Raw genomic sequence first — 22,757 nt, forward strand, 5'->3', positions numbered from 1 at the left:
CGAACTAGACTTCAGAAAGGCATTTCCTTCAGCAAATACATTATCTTTAAAAATATTTTCCGTACTTACTGTCAATAGTACCCAAGAGACTAGATTTGTTTATTTCAAAAAGATATAAAAAATGATTGTAAAATGTCACACATGATGAAATAAACCACACAAACTCAAAAAAAAAAAAGAGTATGATTTCCATATGCCATTGAGGCTACTCTAATTTAGTTTTGCCCTGACTTTCAGCAAAAAACTTCAAGTTCTAAATGCCTATAACATGAACGTAAAGTGTTGATAATCTATCAATGGAGGTCTTAGTCCAAAATTGTTAAAAGATTTTGATGTTTTGCTATTTCCAAAAATACTTGATTGGTTCTGAGCATTTACTGAGCACTTTTATAACTAAAGAGCATAGAATACGGCATTTTTACAGGCAATAATACGTGGTGGTCCTCCTGGTATTTAACTGTTAAAAGAAAATTTAAAATGACACTTGTTTAAAAATTCCTTCTTTTTCTCTAACATGTAGGTTTTAATGTGGATTTGTGAAGTACAATACACCTAAACCCCTCTCTGGTAGCTAAGCGCTTTTCTTCAGTTGTTTTCCTCTGCACAAGCTATTTTTCAGAGTAAACCCAGGAAAATGTAATTACAGTAATGTTGTGACAGAAGGAGGGTGGGAAATACGTACTGTCATTAAATCACTTTGCAGAAAACGCATCTAATGATGTAGGGCAAAAACTGAAAAGTCAAAATAGGCATGAGATAAGACTGGCAGATCTGCCCTTGCACGTGCATAACGGAGATCCTCCAAATTCCCCACTTTTCAGCTGTTTACATCCCATCCCATCTTCTTCTTTAACAGTTTAACAGAGAGACTGCACCTCATTCCTGCAGTCCTCAAAGAGCAGATTCTGGGCTGGTGTGACAGCAAAGCACAAAGAAGCCTTTGTGCTCATCTAAACTATACTATTAACAGGAGAAGCATAAGTAGGATGAAAGGTTAATTCTTTTTGCATATATTTTCAGGACATAACCTCTACAAGATGCTCTTTGTCTTCTGTAACCCAGCTTTTATCATGTAACCCAGTATATTATGTATTGTTATGGTGAGGGACAAAATATGCAAAAATATGCATTATTTACTTATCATAAATAAGATTTTTCTGGGTTTTCTCATGTTCTGAAAAGGTAAACATAGGCATGGAAACTGGGGTTTTTTATTCACCTGTCCTGGTTTTGGCAGGGATGGAGTTAATTTTTCCCCTCAGTAGCTGGTATGTTTTGGATTTTGTGTGTGAAGAATGTTCATAAACACCCTGATGATACCAGTTGTTGTGAATGAGACCAAGGACACCGTCCTGCTTTCCAAGTCTCGCTAATTTGCAGATGCAGGAAGCTGGGAGAAAGACAGACAGCATAATTGATCCAAACTGGCCAAAGAGAGTATTCCATGCCATAAACGTCATGCTCAGTATATAAGTGGGGGCAGGCGAGGGTGGGTATCTGCCTTCCTGGCATCCATCCTTCCTGCTTGTTTTTGCTGGCATTGTTCCCCCTACCTTGCTGGCTCCCTTTTGCTCCTTTGCTTGCTGCTCGGTTTTGTTTCCGTGATCGCTGCTCGGGACGGGCTGTATCGGTCACTGGGACATCAGGTGGTGAGAAAACACATATTGTTCACTTTGTATATTTTTAATATCCTTATATTCTATTATTATTGTAGTTTTCCCTTTTATTTTAGTAAATTGCCTTCATCTCAACCCACGAGTTCTCCTTCCTTCCCAATTCTCTCCCCCATTCCCCTGGGGAGGGGGAGAGTGAGCGAGAAACTGTGTGGTGATTTGGGCTAAACCATCACATCACCTAAGGTTTTTTTGAACCAAAACTAGAAGGAGAAGAGAGATTTACACAGCCTTCATATGCACAGCATGAAGCAGTGTAACGAGACAGCACAATATTACTCTTCCTCCTTCCTTATTTAAACTTGTATCTTCTCTCAGATACAGTTATATTTGCTCTTAATAACTCTAGCAGATGTTCTAGGGTGAATGATGCAATTAAGAACCCAAAATTCCCATTTCTTCCAGATGCTTATTTTCTCAATATTCACTGACTGGAAATATATTTACTTTCCACTCTGCGGTGTCTAGCAGTTAGCACACCTTCTGGGTTCCATTTCACAAAATTTCCACAGTTAATCTGACACATGCCAATGCATCTTAGATGAAAGTTTAGCACCAGTAATCTTTTTTCTCTATCAGTAGTAAATTTACATAACATAACAAAACTGAGCAAAGTTTTAGATAAGTATTTTACTTTAAAAATCCTTTCATTTTGTTGTTGTGTTGTTTTGCTGTTGTACAATACCTTCTGCTATCTGTCATTTTTTTAAAACTTTGGTTTTCCTTAGTCTTCCAGATCACTGAAGGAATCTAATGATGATTTTAGTCTTTTCTATGATTCATTCTTTTCAATGAGACTGAATTACAGACTTAACTGCTTCATCCGTCCTCCCCTCTCAGCAGACACACACGTAGTCTTGGGTTCAAATTCCGGATCCAGAACAATTCTGACCTTCCCAGTTTCCTACAAGCCCTAGCTCTCCTCTCAGACACAGTCCTGGAGCTCAGCTGAAGCAATTTTAATGACTTGTACCTAAAAATACAATGGCATGATGCACCTAAGATTTGTGTCAGTCCGAACAGAACACTTTTCTCAGGCATATCCTTTCTGCAGCTCTGCATTCACCCAGAATAACCCATGCATTCAGCTTTATACTTCAGTCATTCAAGGACACTTGATATTGAAGCCTGAAGTATTTTGCAAAAAGAATTCTAAGTCTACTGCCTTTACTCGAGAACAATTTGAGTACAAGAGTTATACAAATCTACGGGGAAAAAAAGAACAAGACAGACTTGGCAGCTCCTGCCTCAGCCTCCTCATCACTACAGACAGATTTCTTGCTCAGCCTGGTAAAAGAGAGCTGCACAAAGCAGGCTGCTCTTTTATGATTTTCCTGCTTTCTGTCATCTAAAACGCCAAGCCAGCCTCCATTCTCAAGTAAGTACGCCATGGTCTGCTCTGATGGATGTGAAAAAGTGAGGTTTTCTTGGTCACATTTAAATGGTACTTTCACACTTTAATGGGAAGGTCAAAATTTCAGTATTATCCCTCTGCAAATTTCAAGAATTCTTCCTGACTTTCTGTGTATTTTAGCTTAACAAGGAGAAATGGAGCAAATGCCAAATCCAGGTTTTACAACCAAATCTTTTTTTTTTTTAACACAACAGAATGACATTTGCAGAATGATATGCAGAAATAGATGAATCTGTCACAGACCAAATTTCACTGGCATCTGAACTGCAACATGAGACTCCATTTGAACAGTAGAAATAAAATAAGACCTTTACAATTTTATTTGGACATTATGACCCTGATACAGGTGAATAATTATTAGGCAGATAAAAGAACAATATCCAAACTGAGTTCTCCTGCTAAGAGACTTTCCAAAAGTTCCAGAAGGTTTCCAATAGGTTGCAAATTTTTTGGTGTATGAATTCAGGGAAGTATTCACACCTACACCAAAAGCTTGCATTCCTCTGTGAAAGGAATTTGCTCTGAAGGTATTTCAGAGGATCTAAGAGAGATGCTTAAAACTGCACATTGTGGAAAATTTCCTGAGTTTTCAGTTGTGTTTGAAAAGCACCTAAAGGTACTTTAAACACCTAAGGTACTCTAGGTACCTTCCAGTAACTAAAGGGGGCTTATAAGAAAGACGAGGAGAAACCCTTTAGCAGGGTCTGTTGTGATAGGACAAAGGGTAATGGTTTTAAAATAGAAGGAAGCAGATTCAGACTTGATATGAGGAAGAAATTTTTTACAATGAGGGTGGTGGAACACTGGAACAGGTTGCCCAGAAAGGTGGTGGATGCCCTATCCCTGGAAACATTCAAGGCCAGGTTGGACGGGGCTCTGGGCAACCTGATCTGGTTGGAGATGTCTCTGCTCCTTGCAGAGGGGTTGGACTAGATGACCTTTAAAGGCTCCTTCCAACCCAAACTATTCTATGATTCCATTATTCTAATATTTTTTTAAGCTCCCATAAATAAACAATAAGCATTTTAAAAACACTAAAATGGTCCAGGTAAGCTATTTAATCAGCAACAACCTTGCATTTTTCTCTTTCATCCAAGTCTCTCATATCTCTGTGTGTACATGCATGCACATATGCATGCATATAGAAACAGGCTTTGCTGCTTTGGAGCTGTTGGTTTGTGCAGCTTGGGCTCAGATCAATTCCCTGATCTTCTGAAAAGATGAGATTCATCTGTACTACAGTGGAAGACTGCCCCAGTGAGCCTTAAAATGGTAAATCCCCCTCAGCCCACCAAAGAACAAAAGTAAAAATTTTGGTTCAGGAAGAAACTTTATAAATAGAGTGCACCCTCAGCAAATCTGCCGATGACACCAAGCTGTGTGGTGCCGTCGACACGCTGGAAGGGAGGGATGCCATCCAGAGGGACCTTGACAGGCTGGAGAGGTGGGCCCGTGCCAACCTCATGAAATCCAACCAGGCCAAGTGCAAGGTTCTGCACCTGGGTCGTGGCAATCCCAGGCACAAATACAGGCTGGGCGGGGAATGGATCGAGAGCAGCCCTCAGGAGAAGGACTTGGGAGTGCTGGTGGATGAGAAGCTTAACATGAGCAGGCAATGCGCCCTTGCGGCCCAGAAGGCCAACCGCATCCTGGGCTGCATCAGGAGAAGCGTGGCCAGCAGGTCGAGGGAGGTGATTCTCCCCCTCTACTCTGCCCTGCTGAGACCTCACCTGGAGTACTGTGTCCAGTTCTGGAGCCCCCAACATAAGAAGGACATGGACCAGTTGGAGAGGGTCTAGAGGAGGTCCACGAAGATGATAAGAGGGCTGGAGCACCTTTCCTGTGAGCACAGGCTGACAGAGTTGGGGCTGTTCAGCCTGGAGAAGAGGAGGTTCCAAGGAGACCTTATAGCGGTCTTCCAGTACTTCAACGGGGCCTACAGGAAAGATGGGGAAAGGCTGTTCAGCAGGGCCTGTTGTGATAGGACAAGGGGTAATGGTTTTAAAATAGAGGGGGGTAGATTTAGATTGGATATTAGGAAAAAATTTTTTACAATGCGAGTTGTAGAGCATTGGAACAGGTTGCCCAGAGAGGTGGTGGATGCCACATCCCTGGAAACGTTCAAGGCCAGGTTGGATGAGGCTCTGAGCAACCTTATCTAGTCGGGGATGTCCCTGCTCCTTGCAGGGGTGTTGGACTAGATGACCTTGAAGATCCCTTCCAACTCTAACCATTCTATGATTCTATGAAATTGCTACACAAAAACACATGAAGTATTTTTCTCCTGCTATTCCCCAGAATAGCTGACTGTTTCTGAACACTTCCTTGGCATTTGTATGACTAAAGAACAGCTGTTCTAAAATATGACATTGTACAAGCAATCACTTAACACTGCTACAGAGTAAATTCAGTAGAGAGAAGGTCATAGTCTTTAGACATCATCATCAGAAAATTAATGCAGATGCAAGTCCGATTTACATATCCCCTGAATGCTATAGAAATAATCTCCACATGGGATGCAATTTTCCAGGCACAAACCTCCCAACCTGAATATGTTAAATCCTCTGAGTAGGATAACAGGGGTAGATACCAGCATACATATGGAGCATTCATCACTTCATGTATGGATTGTATCTTGGAAAGCTTGAGGGACAGTGCAGAAAACCTTAAGAACAGCACTGAGATATATGGCCTCCATACCTGAAGACAGATCTAGACTTCGAAGACAGAGTTGGCCCTAATCCTGCCTTACCAGTAATTTCACATATCTGGATACTGTTAAGGATCAGACTCTAATTACAATGTGATATTGACCCACTATATTTGACCTATAAAAATTAAACAAGCTTAACATGTTGAATTTGGAGAAAACATAGTGTAAGGTAAACTGTAAACTACTCAGATTTTCTTTTCAGTTATATTCCTGTTTGATAGTCCTAGACATTAATAAAATTGTATGAATTTTCCTCTGAGAAAAAAAAAGGCATATCAGTGGAGAAAAATCTACTTAATTTCTCAACCAAAGAAAGTTGGTTTCAGGCCTTGGACATAAATTTTGTTCTGGTCATAGAATTCTAATATACCTCAAGCTCATCCTACCATCCAAGCTCCAAAGCCATCAGAAGACTCAGACACAGCTATTCTAACAATGCATAGCAAGATCCAAGGCTGGGAACTTCAACCACAAGGCACATTCAGAGCTTTCCTGCACATGAGGATTCACATTTTAGGAGTAACTCAGTACACTTTTGTTATCAGCATTAAGTATTTATATAAATAGACAGAGAATGGCATTTCCTCAAAAGGTTTTATTTGTATAAACCCACTCTGATATTTACCATTAAAATTTTGTAATCATTTTCCCATTTACAGCTTCTATACTACCTGCCTGTACTGGAAGAATCATCTTTAAAGACAGTGTAGCCAATATACTCAATGAATAAAAATGTTTCCAGAAAGGGAGAAGGGGCTGGGGAGTGGGCACAGGCAGCTGCAGCAACCCCATCAGCTCGCTGTGGCGTAACACCCTGCTTCATGGTGTATGACAAGGGTCTTCAGGTCACTAAACAGCCCTTCTTTTCCTTTGCTTTTCCTCCCTGATCACAACAGCATCTAACATTCATTTCTTTCCCATTCTACTCTTAGGAAAAGTTTATATACGACATTATCTGTGACATGGTATACATTTACATATACATTATACACACATAAAAAATTCAGAATATAACTTTAAGCCCAGAAAATAATATTTTAAATCTGGAAATGCTAACAATAATATACTACTGTATGCTACATTAATTGAGCACTTTACAAGTTAATGAAAAAACCAAGGAAAATTCTGATCAACAGATCCAAGAGAGTGGTACTAGTAATCAAAACTAATTAAATAAAGATGACTATTTAGGGGACTAGCCATTTCTTTCATACTATTTTTATGTGCTTAGTCAAAACTGTGGCATATAAATGTCAGCACTGTTTTCTCAGGTATAAGGATAAAGGAATCTAGAAGAATGCATTACTTAGTATACATAACAAGTCAACAGGACTAATTTGAAAGAATATGAAACTTTACTCCAGTATTAGGGAAATGTCAGCATTTACTCATGGTAGGAAAAAGTAACAGTAGAGTAAATATGCTCTCAGTGTTTTTTCAGTCCTAACATCTTACAATATGTTCCTAACAAAAAAAAAAAAAAAAGCAAGGGAAAGCTTAATCTGCCAAAATGGAAATCAGCTAAAAACCCAACTGACTGGTGAGTAAGACTGAGAAAGGAAGGTAACATTACTAATAAATGAAAGGGTTGAAAATGTTAAAAAAATCTCATATTTCTACAAGTAAAATAAACTAAGTATGTAACTTTTACAATAATATAATCTTTTGCACAATCATCTCCTTTCCACCACAACACAAAATCCAAATGTATTTAAGAAAAAGATCCTGGGTACTCACTCACAGAAAGCTACTAAAAATTTGACATTGAGATTACAAGATTAGGCCCAAAATAAAGAACTGTTATGCACTTCCCTTTTACTTGTCTTTTTTAGAAAAACATCAAGAAACCATACTACTTTCCAAATATAAACAGAAATATTTTAAAGTGATCAGTATAAAGAAAAATGCATGATATCTCATTACAACTCTCCAGCTTCTCTCTCCATGGCTGCCCCAAGGACAGTCAAATTTCATCGCCAACGTGGTGGTGGGAATGAAGGCAAAAATCAAGGCAGCTGTTTGCTGTGATGCAGCCGGTTGCACAGAGAAGAAATAGGTATAACTGTGCTATTGCCATGATTTCTGTCCCAGTGAACCATCAGAACTACTGGCATCTTGGCAATCAGAGAAAATTATTTTCCTTTATACCCTGGCAGAAGGCCAAGGAATGTTATCTACTGACTTCCAACAGATATTGTATTACCATTTTAGATTGCAGTGACAGATACTGATATGAAAGTGTTTGACTGACTGTTCTATTTTACCTTCAAGCAAACGGCAATTTGGGGATCAGGTTCTGATTCTGATATAACTGAAACTTTCAATTAATGCCCATGCTAGATAAGAACATCTAATATCTTTCTTCTCCATGTCTGCTAAAATAACTATCATCTTCCTTTGTTTCTATATTTAAACATTAATTATGCTCAGAATTAAGTTAGTGAAAGCTGCACACAAAGCATTCTCATTTAAGAGCCTATCTCTAGGACAAACTTCCACAAGAGATAAGATTACCCATGTTTGAGACATTGAGCAAATATGACAAAAAAGTTCGGTGAAGCAGGACTGACAAACCAACAACAGACGAGTGGATACCTCCATCCAACATTTTGACAGACCCCACTGACAGCTTCCAGTCTCACCTAATAGCTCCTAAGGCATCCACACACATCTGTCCACATCCTTGCAACTTCCGTTGTCTAAATATTAGGCAGTTTTCTCCAGTCAAGAACCTGGGTATACGCAGACACCCTTTGACAGGCCCACACATCCAAAAGGTGCATGTTGAACATATACAATTTACCCACAGGGTCAGATCCCTCATGAAATGTTATGGTACGGGCACTTCAAAAAACTGCAAACTAAGGAAGAAATGGTACTGCTGCTCTTTACTGTTTATATTAGAGCCTGTATCATGGAACTTGGTGATCTGCCCAGCAATCTCTTCAGCTCCAAGAGGTTCAAACCACATATCTTACATCCCCAAAGAATTCCATTACCTTCAGTAAGGAAGAACAAGAGGGAGCATGTGGCTATCTAGTGGTTACTTAGCTGGAAAGAAGGATGTCTTTTATCTGGTTTCTGTCCTCTGCACTAAACATTCTTACTGCTTTTAAAATTGAATACATACATGCTCTACTTCTGCATTATGAATGCTGTCCTCCACACAGTGTAAAATCCTCAAAAGAAAGGTTACAAAGGTACATTCATAATAAAACATTATAACTTCATGATGAAGGCACTTCTACAGAGAGACAAAAGTTTTAATACATCAGAGACCTCACATGTATTAGTTAGGGCTATTCTTATCTAGACACTGCAACTCTAAACACTAGGAACGTTGATCTCGGACACCAAAATGATAGACAATTCCCTCATTTTCCTGAAGAAAGCAAACTAGAGGGCATTATTTGGCCGCAATGTGTTGTAGGTATTTACCCAAGCTCGTGAACATTGCTGTCAGTAACCTGCACAGTCTTAACGCAATAACAAGACACCAGAGTAAGGTGCTGACACAGCCCTTCTGAATGACTGCAACCGCTGGTGCAATTCTCAGCACTAGAACTGGTTACATATATTCTGCAATGTTCCAGTTGATATAACATTCAAGAATTTTTATATGATTTTTCATACAAAATGCTAAGATAAAAGTCAGTCAGAGGTCTGTGGTGGAACTTTTCTTACAGAATATTCCAAAACTCCAGCAGGACTAATAATTCAAAGTCATTACTATAAACTAGACACAAACATACTTTAAAATAGAGAAAACTTAGTAGTGCTGAGTAAAACTGAGCAGAAATAAAAGAGCTTAGAACAAATCTGCCCTTGGTGGGATGGATTCTTCTTTCTAAGTCTGCCCTCAGACCAGAACCCCTCAACACAATCACATCTGGCTCCTTAAGTCTCTTTTTTTCCATCACCTCAAAAAAGCTAGCTGTTTGTCCCTTCATCAACCTTCTCAGCCGTCCTCCAAGTTTTGCTCCTACTGTAGGCTTCCTGCAAGGTAGTCTCTTTCCATTTTACCTGACCATCCATGTCCTCTGGAGGATTTCTCCCAGCCCACTCAAAACAGTTTCATTGAAAAACAGTGTCTTCTGCTCTGCTACTTCATATTTAAACATACAGCAACTCAGGAAGACAAATAAGCAGAACTAACCATCAGTGTTCAGAAGCATTTCTACTTGGGCATCATCTTTAGTAAACTTCAAGGTACATTTACTCATGTCCGTAATACACGATACTTCCAACGACAAAGTTTTATCCTGGGAGTCCAGAGAGTGCAAGCCAGTGCTAGAATTTAAATATTGACATCTGAACATGTAGTCACATGTACAGTAATAGAGTTACACATAGAAAATTGGATGAATATCAGTCAGTGGATAACTGTAAGGAGAAAGTTTGGCTAGGAGAAAATCTGTTGCAAGGATTAGAGGATCAACAGTATCTTTAAGGCACAATTCACAACACTAAGAGTTTGCAAAGCATTGCACAAGGTTCACCAGCATGCCTCAAGTCCCTTGCACTGCCCTGGAGATACAACATCATAAATATGACATACATCACCCATTAAGCCATCTAAACAGCTGTGTCAACTCACCAGTGAATTTCACCCCTTGTGCATCAAACAGACATGAGGGCGTTGAGGTAATGCACACAGGCCATTACCATAGCTTTTAACAAAGTGCTATATTATCTCTCCTCAGAACAAATCGATTCCACAGGGCCGGGGTCAGGCAGAGCCAGGAGCCTGTCACATGATGATTTCGTGCAGTGTTAGCATTACTGCACTTGCTAATAGAGCCCCACTGAATGCTAGAAGCCAAAAGAACGAAGGTGCACCACCCCATCTGTCTGCAAGGGCTACGAGTCCTTCCACTACCTCTCCAGAACCAGGCATACTACTGCCCGTACTGGCCTACGGTATCACATTTGATTGCATTTGTTCATTACTATGAGATTAGGTCCCCTAAAAAAAGTTTACGTTCTCAAAGACACACCCATGTGGGACTTGTGTTAGACTATATGGAGCCCTGCTGAGGGCTTATCACATTTTGGTTCATGTTCCTAACAGAAAACATAACAAATCTAGCCATAAGACATAAAAGCCCTTGCAAAGCAAATAGAACTGATGAGTTATTCAAAGAAAATAAGATACCTGGGGACAATTATTACAATTAAGCTGCATTTCTAACTCAGTTTCACAAAGATTTAAATTTTTCAGCCAGTTCCTTAGGCTTTCCAGGACTGTCTTGCACATTTTATTTGTATTCTTTTCACAAAACAAAAGGAAAGAAACCTGATTACCAAGGAAGGAATTGACCACTAATGAAAGTCCATCCATGTCAAAAAACCCATCAGCATCACTTGAAAGCCTACTACCACTACAACTGGATTTCTTGCTTCTCATAGTCGTGCCCATTCCCAAACTCCAGGCACACACGTGGCACAGGCTGTATCCTATATCACAACATTGCTGCCAGCAGTACTTCTGCCCTGGCAAAGCACCCGAGAAAGGTAGAGGCATCCAGGAAGGGTGATCTAACTAGCCACTTCAAAAGCTCAGTGGCTCCTTCATTCAGCTGGGCTTCAAAACAGATACTCCTCTGCAAGGAGAAATCAAGAATCATTTTCTCCTTGTGAACAGCAAGACATTCCCTCAGACTTCTAATTTAGTGAAAATTCACAGACAAGTAGAAGCAGCAATTCTGCATCACAAACAATAAAGAGTTTAGTTTGTTTTAACTACATGATAAGCATCAGACGAATAAGTTCAACTTCTGAGTGAAATTCTTTAAATGAAAATAAATTATCATGCCTTTTCATCTAGTAGGTCAAAAAATACTCAATTACTTTATTTATCTATCTGGAGTGTTTTCTGGTTCCATAATAAATTCCTTCTGGTAAGTAAGCATACATGATTAGCCATATTTTTAAGTAGTTTTTTATTTTATCCAGGGTTTTAAAATATAATATAAAGTTTATTGTTTTGTATTTTGAGGAATATTAAACTATGCTCAGATTCAAAAGCACCCTTAATTTATTTAGACTACCTTATTGCATTATCAATGTAAAAAAAACTTAGTAACCACAAAAAGCTCAAAGAAATCCAAATTTTGAAAGTGTTTTTAGTTTTATGGTGGCAACTGTGTCTCATGGTGGCCTTTTGTCTACAAAGGAGTGCTTGTAAGGGGCAATCAGTGTATTTCTTTCTTGAAAGGACCAGTCCAACACTTGAAACCTTAAATACAGGCTGTGATAGAATGGTCACGAAATCAATTCATGTTCCCTATGTCAGAAACAGCAAACAGACAGTGATGCTGAACTGATGCCTGCCTGCTGTATTTGTCAGGGAACACTATATGTTTGGACAGGTTTATTTGTTTTCCAAGGGCTAGCAATGAGTAGGAGGATCAGGATCAGTTTTACAATAAAGTACCCTTACGGATTTACTGAGGTAAAAATCTTTCAGCCACTCTCAAGGTATATCAGTTTTTAGACTCATAACCTTGACAACATCCTTTCGAAAATTGATATTCCACTTTTTCTTTTTCTTTCTCTTTCTCTTTTTCTTTTTCTTTGCCTTCAGAAAAAGAGATGGGTTTAAGAGCTGGTGCAACTGATGCATAATATGACTAAATCAATAGGAAAGTAAAGATTTTTTTAAATGTAGATTATTGATCTTCGAAATTGTAGGGGCCCCTTCAAAGTCATTAGCATTCGTCATGTCAATATGTTATTAAGGACTTATATAAATGAAAACTAATGATGTTAGGGATAATTATCACTGAAGAAACTCACACATTTCTCAGTATTTGGAAACTGCAAAGGTGAACAGTGTCAAGTTTTCTTTGAATGCACCTTAGCTCTGTTTCTGCTGTTAGAGCAGGGGAGAGATTTTCTTTGACACAATGGAAGGTAAAGACCCAGTCTCTACGGAAACCAATGGTAGTTGAGCTGTGTAACTCTGATTTGTGCTTTTAAAAATAATTCGCAACATACAATGAGCATTGATGATTTGCAGATCTACTAAATCCACAAGACAAAATTCTGAATATTTCTTCTTTCCAAAAGAATCTGAACGTGTACAATAGCTGCTTTTTCCAATTACACACTCAAGTCATGCTTCTTACTATTGTACCCTGCAAGACTACTTCATATATTTTGCTAAAGGCGTGAAAAGTTACAACTTAAAGAAAAAGAACCAAACCTTTTGGTAATTTGCATAAATGTAAAGAAGTCCCTAAAGCTAATAACCTGATTTTGCAGGGGGGCTCATGTGCATATCTTTTTTGTCTAAAAACATCAAATTCAATATTTCTGAAATTATTTCTGCTCTAAGGCTGGGACTCAAACACCAAGTACTGTCCAGATAAATAACGATGTAGCTCTGCTGGGTTTCCCTTGCATGAATAGATCTGGAAAGATAAAATTGGTGGGGGATAATTTGATTTTCAACTATGAAGCACTAATTCCCCAAATACTCTTTAGGATTAAAATTTGTTTCCATTAAATACTTGGTGACAGGTTTTACTCATCATTTTTTCAAAAAGAGTAGCAAGCATACTTTAGCAAAATTTTAATTGGATTGAAGCAAACACAGCTTGACTAGCCTTTGTGAATGGAATCAAAAGGATCTGGAGATAGGCTTTTTTATTTTTAAAGAAAAATAACCAAAGACAAAAGAATTCCGAAACCAAGCTAGGATATCTTGGCTCTTTTCCAATAGAAAACTAAACTGGCAAGCCACAGCACAAACCCATATTCTGGTTCAGAGGGGGAACAAAGGCTGAGCAAAGGGGGTCAGGATGGTTCCTATCTGGCACAATGTCTTTGGTGGCCTGCAGGACCATATTAGAATCTGTTTTCTCTGCAGCCAAACTGCAGCTTGCAAGACTGCGGAAAGTGCTTCTGCATCCTGAAGTTCTTAATCAGTGAGGAATTTGGAAGAAGGATATCGTCACACAGCAGAAAAGTATCTAGCAGCTGGATATATAAAATACCTGATCATGAAATTCTGTCATCAGAGGAAACATTATAAAATGTACATGAACATAGAGAGAGGAACTGACTGGTGTTATTGGAATCCTTCCCCAGTATTTAATTCTTCAGCTCTTGGCACTGTTCATGTCCTACACTGAGTTTACTCAGGTTGTTAGGGTTTATTCTGATCTTGAATAAGTGGATAAACAGCCAACAGACACTATATGAAGATGAGAAGTGGACTTCAAAATCATATTATACGGTAGATCACATTTTATTAGCTTATAAAAAGACATTAGTATGTGAATCTGGACAGCTTGATCCTTGCATTAGGAGTTTATAGAAACAAAAAAAAAAAAAAAAGGGGGGGGGGGAACTTTTTACAAGCTTGAATAAATCATCACACCTTCTGCTTGTGTGTATACATTTTTAAGGGCTGGAATGACCAAGACAAAACAAATCTCATATTGTCACAAGTTACTAAAGTTCCTGGTCTAGTTTTAGGAATGAAGCATAGAAAACAGAAAAAACTGCAAAGCAACAGTCTTTTTTTTTTGGTGGTGAAACAGTCACATTCAGAACACATTATCCATTAAATTAGCCTTGACAGATAACTGTACAAAGTAGCAGCACACGTTACTAAAAATTGTTTCTTTCTAAGATTCTTTCCAGGAATTAATTTGTGGCACACATATGTGCTATCTGTTCTATCTATTTTTATGAGACAAGCAGTTTTTATTATTTGATCTTTTTTTGCTTTACCATCTTCTTTTACCATCTTTCCACTTGTGTCATCATTACAAAGTCACAAATGATGCTAAAATAAGAGAATGCTGAAAACAGGACAGAAATACTTAAATTCTCAAGAAATTAATAGAAATCTATCCATTGAAAACTGTCCTCTTTTGGTACTGAGTAGTGGACCAATACCAGGAGACATAAATAGGCACAAGGAAAAAAGCTCACATAGACTGGACACTTCTGAATTTGTTGACAGAAGCCAGACATATGACAGTATAACAGAACAGAATTTCTTACCTTTATGATGATTTGCCCCAGATGCTAATTTCCCCCACAGCGTTACAACAAATATTATTATTAGCAGTTTTCCTTTTGTTGCTTTCTGTAAGTATCTCTTATTCATCCTGAAAACAAAAACACACAAAAATAAGTATCTTAAGACTTCTTGAAAAACATTTTTTGTCTTAACATAAGGAAAATTCAAGAAGTTTTTGTACGTGTCTAGCTGACAACCCTTAAGTCTTAAATTCTGCTGAGCTCCAAATGAGGCACATCATATAGAGCATCAGTATAACCTCCCTCCTTGCTTCGCCAGCATTTCTCCCCTCTGGTCAGTACCACGAGAATTCAACATCTTCACTCATCATGTTTCTCTCAAAGCACAAGCAGTGTTCATAACCACAGTAGACTCCAAAGCTGGCAAGAAGGATGAGTCCATGCAGCTATGCTGCAGGTTTTGATGAACAGAGGCGTTCCACTAGTGTGTTTGGGCCAGTCCTGGTCAATGTGCTCCTCTCTGACACCGTAGTGGAGATTTTAGCTTTTGGGATTGCAAATCTTTTTGGATTCTGCCCACAAGTCACAAGGAGATTACAGATTTTAATAGACCTCCAGCACACATACCAACTCTCTCACAGAGAAATCCTGCTAGGAAGACACGAGTGCTTTGGAAACGTGGACTCGAGCAGGGCAGGTTCACTAGTCTCTCTCCTGTCTATCTTTGGGTAACAAAAAGATTTTATTTACTGCACCAAGGGAAATTGCACATAGCTACCCTCATCTTGCTCAGTGATGTTTTCACTGTGACAACAAGCCACGGTGGTGGCTCAAGCACAATGTAACACATGACTTATTTCTCAATAACCTCCTCCAAAGACAAAATACTCCTCCACCTGCCAAAAAGAGAAGTTCAGGAATGTGGGCTCTAGTGCTTAGGGATTACAATTCTGCAGAGAGTGGCAAGAGGTATAATAATGAAACTTTCTCTCACTTTTCATCCTCTGCAGAAGAGCCCTAGGGAGCTGGCTAAGAAACAGGTTTGTACAATGGTTACATTTCTGCTGATAGGCCAATAGGACGATGATGCCTATTTCAAATCACTTATACTAGAAAAGCTGCAAATTTGATCACTTGGACAAAATTATTGCTGTGATATAGTGCCTGGTACTAGGGTGCCTTTCTGAGCAGAAAAAAAACCCAACACATTGTGTCACTGTGGTTGCACATTTGTCTTCTATTATGTTCATAAGAAGCCCAAAGGACTTTAAGAGCATCTCTTTGGCTCTGTTCATGTACAATGCTGTCTTGGGTAACCACAACTCTGTGATAAGTCAGACTGCTCTAACACAGAATTAACCAGTAGCCTGTTTAAAACTCCTTCCATTCCTTCAAATTAATTCCCTTCCTCTGAGCAAATTGCTTTCTAACAGAACACCACACTCTGATAAGGCAACCCCACACACACACAACTGCACTCAAGATTTCCAGACTTGTAACGAGACCACTTCCCCCAAAACTGCCAGTCTTACTCTCCAGGAGATTGATGAGATACTGCTAAGCACCAGTAAGTTTCCACACCAGGCTGTGTGTAACAAAACACTACAATACAAATTAAGAACCCACTGAGTGCACCAAACCCTTTTAAATCTGAATTCAGAGCAAACAGAACTCAGCATCCTTTGAGAGAAGTCACACATCGACAGTGTGTTTCCCAGAGGTTCAGATATCATATTTATCTGGGAAAAAGAGAGAGGAGTAAGCAAGTGCTACGTCTAGGATGCTGGATGTGACCCTGAAAGCCTCACTGATTGATAATCACAGCGGAGGTCACAGTGTGCTGTGAACTACACCAAGCTCTGCCTTCTTGCACTGATTCCAGTGCCTTTGGAGTGCAAACTGCATATTCATCATCAGCTCTAGGTTTATAAAGCACTCAAAGCTACAGGGAAATATATTATTTGTCACTGTAAATAAGAACAAAAAAAAAAAGAAATTGGAACGCACATTCAGCATATGCTCTTTCACAGTTATCTCTGTGAACAGAATATGAATTAACTCTTTCACTCCTGGATTCTCTTACTGCACCTGTTATGATGCTGGTGCCAAGTCATCTCTCATTAAAATCAAATCTTTCTTACTCACCTACCCAACATTGCTCAAAACCCAGTGGGACTTGCACCATTAAGCAAAGTTGAATCTAATACAGTTGCTTCCTGTACTCTGCTGATGCCAGATTTGCTCGCTGTGCTGCAAGGCTGGCAGCAAATGCACAGCAGAAAATGCAAATACATAAGGAAAAACAGTAGCAACAAGGGGAGAAAGAGAAAATTAACCTATCTGCCTGTGAGCAGCAGCCCCTCAGGGTAGGTGGCAGAGCAAAGATAGAAACCTCTGCCCACAGCCCAGCAGACCAAAGAGGAGTAAACCAGCACTGAATACAGAAAAGACTGTTCTGCAAAGTAAAGGAAAGGTTTCAGCTTTGACGCAGAAAATCTGGGCTCAATGCCATTGCCAGGCTTTCTAATTGTGAGAAAAACAATACACCACTTCTGTACCACGAGCCTATTACACTGTTCTGCATTACTTATTTGTACTATTCACTTTAAGAAGGACAAAAATCATGACTGGCGTTTAGCAGGCCCATAACAGGCACTATTATCAGAAAAGCCAAGATAAGTAGCCGTTCTACTTTGGCACTAACAGTTCAGAGACCATCAGCAGAAGTACAAAAAGAAAATATCTCAGCATCTAAAGCATTCATAACATACAGGAGCTCAAACAAGAAAAAAAAAAGTTGGAAGACAATGTTATGTTTCAAGCTAATTATGCAGCATAACACTAGAGCTGCAGTTGTGTGCGTTGGCCACTCACAACGGTCAACGCAAGGACAGGCGAGTGGCTGCATAAGCACAGACACAGTACAAAGCACTCTCATCCTAGCAGTGCTGGTACACACACAGAAGCCACACTGCAGCAATACAGCCCCAGAAATAAAAAAATCAAGTGTTCGTAGTCCAAGAAACTCAGGGGGTTGGGATGGATGCACCTCATCAGCAAAGCAGGTAAACAGCTAGATAACAAGGACAAACCATGAGATACACTCGTATCCGAGTGTATGCATTATGACCTGGACTCAGAAACTGTGAGGCTGGATATTTTTTGTGCACTTGCACAGCAGCCTACGATGTAGCACTGAGAAGACACTGGAACTAGGTAGCATTTGACCTCAGCTCTGAAATATAACTATTAGCCTCTTGCAACCCTGCTCCATGTCAAGTAAGTGCATCCAGGAAATAAAATTCAGTCCATTACTGTACTGTTATCACACTAACATAACAAGCTGTGTTAAATAGAACAAATGAGCTCTGAAATGAGGTCTGCTTTTACTAGAGGTGATGCAGAGCTTCACAGACAAACTATAGCTATTAACCTGAATGGTTTTCTCTGTGAGACATTTTCCTCTTCTATTTACCTTCCTTTCTGCAGAACCTCTCCCTCACTGTGATCCTTGCAGCCTTCAAAAATGCCACATAAGCCAAAAATGATCAAAACTGGCAATAGCCTTGCTATAAGAGATGTCTACATTTGAAAATCTATTTTACACAAAAAAAAATACAAACTTCATGTGTAACAAAAACTTCCTTCAGTTTCTAACCCAAACATACTGGAAATAAACCCAAAGAATTCTTAGCACTTTTACGCAAAACAGGATGTGAAAGGTTGCCATGTTTAAGTTCATTTTTCCATGTGCTTAGAGGCAAGGAAAAAAAAAGATAGCCCTTTTTGTGGTTCCAGGGACACACTCAAAACCAAACAAAAAGATGTCACCTACATAATTCAAACAGGCAGTGGCTGAGTGTGAGATGAGTCTGCCATGATCAGCTCTTCACTAACACTGCAACACAATGAATAAATTAATAGGATTTGTAACTTTCACTCCATAAGATTCCTTTTCCCTGAAGTGCACTCCACGAGACCATCACTAGTCTGGTATCATGGACTCAAGAATAGACTGTTTTGGTGATCAGTGACAAAAATAGGTTAAAAATTGCAGGATTTTTTTTTCTCGGGGTGAAACCACATCAGATGCTGCAGCGAAGCTTCACAAACTCCTGTGTCAGCAGAAATCCTTCTCCCTGGCCTCCATGGCTCATCAGAAGCAAACTGTGAACACCCTGATAGGTTGCACAGGCTCTCCTCATCACTGCTCCACCTCACTGTCCACCCCCTCCCAACAGCAGATGTGCCCCAACTGTTCCGCTGTACTGAGACTGCCGTGTGCAGATGTGTAATTTCAATTTCCCTGCAAGAATGCAGCATCCATAAGCTTTTGAATGCCTGCTTTCTTCCTTCTTTGCTTCTAGGCTTGAGATCAGCCACCTTTCCAACAGTTCAGAAGTAGAGGCAAATCACATGGGTATTACCTTACACTGTATGGCCAGTGCTAAGTTGCCTTGCTTTCCCATTTTAAGTGAAGTGCAACCTCATGTAATCTTTATTGTCAAGGAGAAAAAAATGTAAGGAAATAATAGCTTTCATTCTTCCCTTAAGAGCTTATACACAAATAAAATTCTGATCTGTTTCCTTGGAGTAACAGCATTTTTCTCTGTTGCTCCTTTTCTTTCTTTCTTTACAAACATCAGCTTCTGAAGCTGTTCAAAATTCATTCGTTCCTGCTTTACATATGTAGAAACTTTCAGTGTCAGTAATATCCATTTGTCTTCTGCAAACACATACACGCTGTGAATGCAAGTGTTCCTAAGGAGAAGCGTAAGCCTATTTCTCTACTGAATCCTGATGAAATGTTTAAGAGACACAAATCTGAGAGAAAATTAGTCCCACATTCTCTGACTTTTCTTTTTGTATTTTATTTGCTACTTCAGAGGAGCCCTAAATGAGTAGTAGAAATCACTTCTAACCCCAAATCGCTGGTACAGAAGTAATACAGCCATTTAAATTATGTTCCACACTGTGTGGAATCTTACATTATTTATTAGTTGTGTTATTTTCTACATCCCACGCAATGCAAGTATTTGCAGTTTTATTTAGCCTTTCTTGTGTGAGCCAATGCAGATTTAAAAATGTCCCTTTGGTGGATAAGGTCACTTTGTAAAAGTAACACCGATGTGACCCCCGTGTGTTTGCATATATATAAATTCCCTCTATGACATTCCTGTCATGTTTGCTCAATGAACAAGTAATTTGCCACTCTCATTACTTCAGGTACAAGGTAGCTTGTGAAAATCAATCTTCTTTCTGCTTCATACATCACAGTCCATAACAGACACAAAGCGCATTCTGATTCTGAAATGAAGCTAGGGAAAAAACACAGACATGTTCTTATCAGCTACTTTCTTTGATCTAGGTCAGCAAGAAAAGAAAGAGAATAGGCATTTAGCCTACCAAAGCAGGTCTTACGTAGGAGTCACATGGGAAATCTCCATATGCAAAGCAAAAGGGATGGGGTTTGTTGTTTTGGTTTTTTTTTTTTTTTCAAAAAGTCGTCATCTACCAGTGCGGATCGTTTAATAGCAGAATAAATAGACCTAGAGGGCTTAGCCTTGCTACGGAGAAATATTCAGAAATAGTTAAAGCATTGTTGGCGGATCAGTACAGTAAGGTTGTCATTTTTACTTTCGGCTGAAGTGTACCAGTTGAAGGAGATTGAAGAATTTTAGGCTTAACACCTTAAGGAGGGCTTTTGAAAAGCTACTGTGCAAAGACTTAAGATACTGAGGCAAATGAATTCTTCTTCCCAAAAGTACTTATGTATATGATTGACATGCATGCCCATACTTGTTTTTTATTTAAATCAGTGTGACTTAAGCATATACTTAAATTTAAGTGCATACTTTCCCAAACTGAGACGTATGTACACAAGTTCTTGAAAAATTATTAGCAAGTGAGCATTTGTAAGAAGAGACAGTTTCCAGAAAAGAAAAAATATCAAGTATCTGAAAAATCAGAATATGTGAAAATACCCAAGAAACAAACAAACAACAAAAAAACCCCACATTTTTCTTTACATACTGCAATTGTTTTCCCAGTAGCAGGAAACTGGAGACAGATGCACATACAGGTAATTACATTTGCCGACAATATTTCATAGCACTTGAAGGTGAAATTTGCATGTATATTATTGTTTCCAAAATCTGATAAGCCCAGATGCTTAAATTGCCAGAGGTATAAAATGCTTTAGCCGCCTAGCTGCATGTCACCTCACAGCTAGAAACCCTGAGAGATTATTGGGAAAACTTTTTTCTTCCAAATGTGTATGTATGGTTGTGATGATATCGCCTTGAAAACTCAGATGATACTGATGAATGGCCTTTCCTCTAAACTGCTATCATTGTTAATCTCCCCTGCTTGCAGATTAACACCAATTCTTTGGAGACACAATTGATCGTAATTTTCACCTTCATTAATTTTCAGATGCAATACCTAACTGAGAGCAATAAAGAAAGCACAGAAAGAGTAAACAAGAAATGCATTGTCCTCCTAGTCAGCTTCAACTCAAACAATATAGGTGTATTTAGTGTGTATATATTACATTTCTTTCTTGGTAATTTCATCAGGACCAGCAAAAGACTGTTCACCTGATGAACATTGACACTGACATATTACTAAGTACACAGAAAGAAAATGTTATGAATTCCTGTGGGGTTAGATTCCGCACTTCTATGTATTTATGAAAATATGAAACTAATAGTAATAATCTAGCATTAGACCTGCACATGCCATTCATTGTGTTTTTAAATGCTAACGTAAAACATTACAGAATATTTAAACATCCGAGGTACTCTCATATCTTTAATCTGTCCAATGATGTCCTACACCCTTGTGAAATAAGCTTTCACGGTAAAGTGTTCAGTATTAGGAGGTACTTAGGCTCCAATTCACATCATTTTCTCTGAATTATTACACCACTTTAAACTCTTTCTCTCCCAGTTCATGTGCTTAAGGGAGCTTTAAGTTGTAGGGGGTACTATCTATTCACTTAATCATCACGGCAGTAGTATTTGCTTATATCTTACGTGTGATCCTCTTGCGGATGATTATTTAAATTTTCTTTATTCATATCTCACTAACCAATCAAAAGTGCAACTGAAAAAAAAAAAGGATAATAGTTCAATGGGCTTTGAACAAAATGTCTCACTGAGACCTGAATCACTAGATACACTGTGATTTCATAAAGGCCATTGCAGTGGCAGAGATAAGCCTCCAAATCTATCAAGGCAGAGAAAGCATCAAATATTAGTGGAGAATGGCAACTGAAGTGCCCGTATTTAAAAGCGAGGACGAAAATGATCTGGGCAAGTGTAAGCCTATTAGTCTGACCTCTTCTGTTTGCAAGAGCTTAGAACAGGCTTTGAAGAAAAAGATAAATTAAAAACAGAGAAGTAAATAGAACATAGGATAAAACGTAGCACTGTTACCAAGGGTAGATTGTGCCAGACTAAGTTGACAGCTTTTTTGATAAGATAACTGATTTTCCAGACAAGAAATGAAGTAGATATAATTTGTCTGGATTTAGATAAAGCATCTTCTACAGTGTCACTCCGGAACTTACACATTAAGCTGAAGACTCTGTGGATTACTACAAGAACTGAAAGGTGGATCAAGGTGTGATAACAGCAAGTAGTACTGAAAGGGAGTATCAGGGATTAATAGCATTTCTGCTACAAATTGGGAATTCACCATTTGAAACAACACGTGAAAACCAACTAGTTTATTCTAGTTGATCACCAAGAGCACATCAGTATCAACATAACATGAGACCTCTGTGAAACAGGCAAATCCTCTAAATTACAGAATGATGTATTTCTAATAAAGACAAGAAGGACAAGTACAAATTTTCTTAAACCACCATTCAGAATAATCTATACAATTCTGGCCAACTGAAAAAAAACTGAACCCACAAAACATATGGGGACAGTCTTCTGTGATGGTCATAGGA

At 38.8% G+C, this 22,757-nt stretch overlaps 1 protein-coding gene across 3 annotated transcripts in view; it reads right to left on the minus strand.

Moving 5' to 3' along the window:
* TAFA2 (TAFA chemokine like family member 2) overlaps window positions 1-22,757 on the minus strand; it is a 200,119-nt gene that overhangs the window by 44,486 nt on the left and 132,876 nt on the right. For all 3 annotated transcript variants that reach the window (XR_015258651.1, XR_015258652.1, XM_086748619.1), the window contains exon 2: window positions 14,819-14,925. Coding sequence is in view for 1 of the 3 variants with exons in the window: in XM_086748619.1 (XP_086604745.1) it covers window positions 14,819-14,924 (106 nt within the window). In the remaining 2 variants the exon portion in view is untranslated. The remainder of the gene's footprint in view (window positions 1-14,818; window positions 14,926-22,757) is intronic.

The sequence above is a fragment of the Chlamydotis macqueenii genome, chromosome 1, assembly GCF_036417535.1.
Source record: "Chlamydotis macqueenii isolate bChlMac1 chromosome 1, bChlMac1.mat, whole genome shotgun sequence".
Classification (NCBI taxonomy): Eukaryota; Metazoa; Chordata; class Aves; order Otidiformes; family Otididae; genus Chlamydotis; species Chlamydotis macqueenii.